This window comes from Aythya marila (assembly GCF_965140915.1).
Source record: "Aythya marila genome assembly, chromosome: 3".
In the NCBI taxonomy this organism is placed as follows: domain Eukaryota; kingdom Metazoa; phylum Chordata; class Aves; order Anseriformes; family Anatidae; genus Aythya; species Aythya marila.
The window spans coordinates 116,089,574-116,096,385 of record NC_139044.1 but is presented as its reverse complement, the minus strand read 5'-3'; the positions used below and the strand labels follow the sequence as shown (position 1 = coordinate 116,096,385).

At 43.4% G+C, this 6,812-nt stretch overlaps 1 protein-coding gene across 1 annotated transcript; it reads right to left on the bottom strand.

Moving 5' to 3' along the window:
* Positions 1-2,154: 2,154 nt before the first annotated feature.
* On the bottom strand, positions 2,155-3,935 carry IL17A (interleukin 17A; the record flags this gene model as incomplete). The annotated part of the gene is made up of 3 exons (XM_082755991.1): positions 2,155-2,392; positions 3,117-3,361; positions 3,909-3,935. 3 exons carry the CDS (start codon positions 3,933-3,935, stop codon positions 2,155-2,157), a joined length of 510 nt encoding a protein of 169 aa, XP_082612117.1.
* Between the last annotated feature and the right edge of the window lie 2,877 nt (positions 3,936-6,812).

The window sequence follows — 6,812 nt, the reverse complement described above, 5'->3', positions numbered from 1 at the left end:
ATCACTACCAGGTATTGATGGGTCCTTCATTTTGACTGTTAGAAGTTACTTGGGTTATTGCAGACAATTCACCAAAGTTCCTTCTATAGCAGGTGGTAGGACGTTGCAAGGTTATCTAATGGACCATGCAGACAGCTTTATTTCAGTCTGGACTGAAATTTATTTAACTTCTTGAAAACCTCAGGGGTTTTCACCTCCCTGAGAGCAGCAAACAAAACATCCGGGTCTTTGCAAACCAGCCTGCCCTTTGAAACACGGAGCATTGCCAGGTTCCTCGCTGTATCTTTTGGCAGTCAGTTCTGTGCTCAATATTCCTGGGACAGCCAACAGGGTGAACTTCAGAACCTGCAGGAGACCTAAAGGAGCTATAGATGGAGATAAGGTAGGAAACTGGAACAGTTCGGATCTCATATATTAATAGATACCTATATACAGGCAAAACTTTGTTTGCATTTGATAGAAATTTAAGCATGGGCAGGACTTCACTGTTTTGGTTGCAGATACTGTGATTGCTCACAGTTAATTAACATTTTCCAGGCCCAGTGTATATCTGCTAGGTGAAAGGATGCTATGAAATCCCTGCCTGTGCTGTGAGTTTACGCTGTACAAGCTGACACAGAGTAGATGAGGGAGGGCTTAGGTTCATTGTCGCAGCTGGTGGGAATAACTCCCAGCAGGAACAGCTGGGATGTTAACATCCCCAGTTAGCACAGCTGGATGTGGGGAAGATACTTTCACCAGAAAGGGCCTTGCCTCTCGTTTGGGATTTGCATCCCCGAGCTCTGCGTCTTCAGAAATTACGTACTTTCTGTTGCGTTTGCCCATGGCGTTTTGTTGGTGCCGGAGAACGTCACACATCCCTGAGGCGGCAGCAAAAAACCACCCGTGTCTTTGCAAACCAGCCTTCCATTTGAAACACGGAACATCTTCATCTGGGTGCATCTAAATCAAAATTCCTGCAGCGTAAGACTTCCACCCACGTAAGCGACCTCACGGCTGTGGTAGAAGTACTGTGTCAGTCAGCTCTACTTCGAAGCACTGACTGCTGGCAGCAAAAGCATTGGAAGGACATAAGAGTGGAGGAAACTGCAGTTGCGGTTAGCATTAAGCATTTTCTCTCACCAGCATCTAATTACTTCAATTATCCACCTGACTCATGCCCCGTTCCTTGTCTACCCGGTAGTAACCAGCATTAAACTTCACAGTATAAACGCATTCTCCATTTTGGGGGAGGGAGTTTCCTTTCCACTGAAGAAGCATTCGGAGTGTTACGTTGAATCTTTCTTTGCAAACTCCTTTCCAATCAGATAATGAGGTGGACAACTGGGACCCGCTTTCCTTTTTTATTTTTTTTTGCTGGTCTGTTTTTACTGTCAATCTGTGTAGTGCCATTCGGTAAATCATTTCCCTCCAGGAGTCTTTAGTTTCTCTATTGCTAAAACGATGTTAACGATGTGAGCCCTAACTCTTCTATACGGTTTATAGTCTACTGAAACAGAGCTAGATGTTATCACGAGAATTTTTGGTTTTAGTTTCATACTAATCTGTTACATGGTCCTAATGGAATGGAGTGATTTCTTGCTTTATGAGAAAAGGTTTCTTCAGAAAGGAAGGAGAATACCACAGAGTTATTTGGCTGATTTTTTTTATTGCATAGAATCATAGAATCACAGAATGGTTTGGGTTGGAAAGCTTTTAAAGATCATCTACTCCCAACCCCCCTGCTATGGCCATGGACTCCTCCTGCTAGACCAGGCTGCCCAAAGCCCCATCCAGCCAGGTCTTGAACACTTCCAGGGATGTTCATCCACAACTTCTTATTGCATGAAGATAAATAAACAGACACAATATTATTTTTTTTTCCACTAGCATAAATAGAATTAAATAAATAGACTTTTCAAAGTGTTAACTAAAGATGTGTAAAGAGTTCCCATTACTCCTTCAGTGGAGCACATGAAAGGATCCAGATTCTGAATTCAGAGTTTTAAAAGGGAAAAGGATTTGAAACAAAACCCAAATCAAACAAACCAAAAGCACAAAACTGAGAATCTAGCTAATCATTATGGCTTGATTCCATTCTGCAGAGATTTTCATCGTTGTTAGGCAAGGAAGTCCTCCTGCTGTGGCTCCTTGCTCTTGCACCACAGGCTCCCTTTAAGCCTGGTGCTGGATCAAGGGGGTGACACAAGTGCAGCCCACGGTGATAATTTTCTTCTCCAGCCGGTATGAGTGGTGGCAGCCTTTCAGCTCCCGGCGGAGGACGAGGATCTCCTGATTGATGGGGATGGAGTTGAGGCTGTGGTCCAGCTGTCCGGCTGAGTTCACGCACCTGGAGTAGCGGCACTCAGCATCAGCAATCACCTGGGGGAAGCGGTTGTGGTCCTCATCGATCCTGTAAGTTGACATGAAAGGATAGGGAAGTATTTGCAGTGGAAATGCTGCTGCACCTCTGGAGGCATGATAGTCTGGATCATTATGGGCTAACCAGCCTAGGAACCTCTACTCACTGGAAGGTTGCCTATGAAGGGCAGTAGACCCTCTGCTATTTCTGCTTTTTAAGTATAATTAGAGTATAAGTAAGTGCATACTGCAGGTTTTTAAGTGCACGACATCCATGCGAGGACTGTGCGCAACTGCCTTGGCAAAGGACTTGCTTCAAATAGGTGCTGACTTTGAAAGACTGATTAGAAGTGGCTTGAGTTTCACAACATGCTGGAGGGACTGACAAACCCAAAGACATTCAGCTTTCCCCCAGAACACAAAATGTTCTTAGGGCCTGATGCTGGTGTTATTAAACCACCACTGACTTTAGTGCAATGTCAGACGTCCATGGTTTTTGATCATCTCTTATGTAAAGAATACATTTTATGATAGGATCTGCTCCAGTATGCACATGAAATAAATTACAAAGGTAATTTTCTTTGTCTTCTGCCTAGACCATACTTTTGCTCTGTCCTCCTTTCTGTGTTGATTAGCTTTCAAAGAGGGTTATATGGTCTGTAGATATTGCCCAAATCTCTCAACAGTGAAGTAAAGAAAATAAAGATATGGGCATAGCTTTTGCATCCCTCTTGACCAGGGCAGTCGTTTCTAGGCAATGGGGACAGTGATCGTACCTGTAATCCCAGGGAGCCAGCGAGCGTTTGCTGATATCAAGAGTCACTTTGTTATCCTGGTTCATGTTGCTGATGCTTATGTTGACTCTCACAGTTTGAGGGAATTTGGCATCTTTTTGGGTCAGGCATCCAGCATCTGCTTGCTTGAAGAGACTCTCCGGCTTGAGCCCGGGCCGTATCACCTTCCCGTAGGCAGAACTGCTGGCTGACAGCATGGCCAGCAGCACTAACAGCAGAGAGCTGGACTGAAGACAAACAGTGTATTTAGGACGCAACGCCATACAACTGCTGTAACACAGCTCTTCTGTGGGGCTGGGAACAGTCAGCCTAGCTGGTAGTTAAAGTCCATGCTGTGGGTTGGGGGCATTAGGGGAAAGCGTGCCAAATATCACATCCATTTCTGCATGGACTAATTCTTACAGTGCTGAAAGATATGGTATTCACTCAATTGTAATTTGGTGATATGCAAAATCTCAATTATAAAAAATTATAAAAAATAATGTAGATAAGAGATACCAGAAAGAACACAGCAACAAAAAGACACTCTGAGTTTTCAATTTATATCTTGACTTAGGTTTATGTGGCAGTAGCTCCACTCCCTAATAAACATACAGTCTCATTGTTGTCCCATGCTGGTGCTATTCAGCAGCTTCCTGTTTCAGTTCTTTTCAATAATTGGTGATTTTAACAAGCATTTTAAACGTTGGTGCCCTATTCCTGAGAGTCAGCTATAAGAGTTTAAATATGTCCATATTAAATTAGGAGAAAACAAAACACATGGCAAGTTCTTACCAGAGAAGCACGAAGGGTTGGAGACATCTTCCTCTTTTTACTGCAGCTGATGCTTGTGCTGGGCTCTGTCAAACTGAAGGTGTCTGGGTGCATTTGCTGCTGGTCTTTTTATAAGAGCTTTTGTGCTGTCCTAGTTAAAGGGGAGTAGGTGTTTTTTTTTCCCAACCTTAACTGTGGTTTCTGACCTTACATTAAAAAGTGTCTGTGTATAAATTCCATAGGTGGAAGACAGGATATGGGCTTACCTTTTCTGAGATCTGCTGGTGATGTCACTGCTTCAGCTAAGTCACTCAAGTAGTAACAAAATTCCATGTTGATGTTAGAAAACCACTGAACAGTTGTCACGCACGCTGCAGCGAGTGGATGCAAAGTATGCAATTTTGAACTCAGACTACAGTTGACATCTACTCAAATGCACATCGACGTGCTTCACAGACTCAACTCAAGATGCTCTAAGTATCAAAAGCACCACTGTCACCAGCACTGATGGCTTGGATCCATGTGGTGCTTCACCAGTTTGATGTCTTTTTATTCTCAGGTGGGCAGATGTAGGACAGCTGGTGCCCGTCCAGTTGCTCTCCACACTTATCATGCCCAATCACCTGCTTTGATGTCTGAAAACCCAGATTTCTTCTCAAATTTTATTTTATTTTTCTCAGTTTTCTCAGCCTGGATCAGGTTATATTTGTTGGTGTATGTTCTTCACCTCTGATATGACAAATTTGACCAAAATGTTTTGTGACACTGAGTTTCCAAATTTGATCATTCTCCATCTGAGAAACAAAGCCCAAAACACTGCTTTCAGTTGCTTCTGAGATTGCTGTATTTTCATTTCCCTTCATGATCTTGTGCTATGCAACAGGGCTGTGATCCTACGACTGCAGTCTGGGAAATGTGAAGGATGTAATTAAACCCTCAGATCCCAGGTTAGGGTTCAAGAGAAACCTTGTGAAGGCTGTGAGATGAAAACTTACCCTCTTGTAGGCAGGAAAAAGGGAAGAAACTGCAACCATCTGCTCCACGGTGCACTGTGGTAGATAGGTGATACCATGCTACAGTACTAGGAGCTAAAATACCTCTCATGGTGTAGCCCCATGACTGCCTGCATCCCAGCCCTGTGTCCTGGGATACTGATCACTGATCATGCTATTTCTCCATCCTACAAGACCGATGTGCAGCAGCTGTACCCTACCCTGTTAGTATTTAAACATGCAAAGTTTAAATCCCTGTGTTCAGGGGGACAGACTCCACTGACATGGTGGCAAGCAGGATCCCTTTCTCCCATCCAGGGGTTTGCGTTTTCCTAGATTTTCACTAAGATGCTGTCAGGGGGCTGCAGTCTTGGAGATGTTGGGCTGCTTCAAGGTTGTTCCTCCTCTTGGCTTTGGGAATTTACAAAGGGAAACCCTAATACTTTAGTACCAGCTTCAGAGAGAGTCCCTTCCTGAGCTTCATCACAGCTGCTGCAATAGCAACTGCCTCTGTTTTTGTTTCTTTTTTAGGCAGATGTCTTGATGAGCTCTGAATGCTCATTAAAAGCAATGAGCTTGACCAAGAGACCCTGCCTGCAGAGAGGGATGTCTGCATTAACTCTCCTCAGCTTTTGGGGGATTTATATTAACAGCTCTCTAGCAAATATTTTGGTCACTGGGATGTGTGGGATGCTCTGGGGCTGGGTGTTGCTGTGTAACCATTCAATATCCTTGGGTGAGAGCTCACAGCTTCACACTTGTGTCAGTCAGCAGCAAAGGAAGAATGTGAACATGAAACACATACTGCAGTAGGAACCTGGAACTTGAGTTTTCCTCCCAGGCAAATGTCCCGGCCACTAGGTTATGGAGTCTTCTTCCTTCTTCTCCCTAGCAAATACTGCATGGCATAACTAATTAGGACAACTCAGTGCTTCACTAGGAAAGACAGTCCACCCAGAGTGCTGCAAAACCTGGTACAGAGAGAGAGAGAGGCTCAAATCTGTCAGGATGCTGTTTCCCAGGTAATGATGCTGATCCAGATGGACTGTGAGATAGCAGAAATCAGCTACAACCGTGTTCTCTGAAGATGTTTTCAATAAGCTGTTTGGAGAGTCAGTAATGAGTGAACACAAAAGTGTTGATGCTGTTTGTAGGCTCAGTTTCAGAGAGACTCTTGAAGAAAGGGCTTACATCTCAGAAAGAAGAGGGAGCATATATATCATTTTGCTTTAGGAAATATTTCTCATTGTTTTGCTCTGAGAGTGGGTGACAAGTTGCTAAGATGTGCACCTTACAGTAACACTTGGTGTAACAGACTCAATGATCTGACCCACTCCTCTTCTCAGCTCTAGTTTTCATCCTGTTTGCAGATGAAAACATTGCAAATTATCTGTGCTTCATATTTACTCCTGAGTCTGAGTTTTCCCAGCTTGTGCAATCCAAAGGAGGATGCAAATGAGAGTAAAATTTACCTTGCAGTTTCTGGAATAGCCATGACCTAAATCAGCTTGTTTAAAAGATGCTGATGTTTGAAGAGTGACTTGTATAATTCAGTTTCCCTCTTAGAGTTAGAGAAGTACAGGTTAACGGAAAAGGTTCCCTCAGAAGGGGTTTTCTCTAATGCTCTTTACTGAAATATCCATTCAAACTGGGTCAGTTAAATTTGCAATTTTAGAAGCAAGAAAGATTTCAGAAGTCTGCAAGGTAGCGGAAGGTCAGGTTCAACCAGCCTGACCCTAAATCCAGGCTTATCTACTTTAAATGTGTCAGTGGTTTGCATTACCTCAGCACTTGAAAGGTGAATAGTTAAGCATTCAAACACAGCAGACGTAATGCTCACTGAAATGGTGAAAAACAAAAATACAAATAAAAACTTTCCATGGTTTGTTCTAAGCCACGAATGCACAAATTTGCATTTGTCAGAGGCAAGATG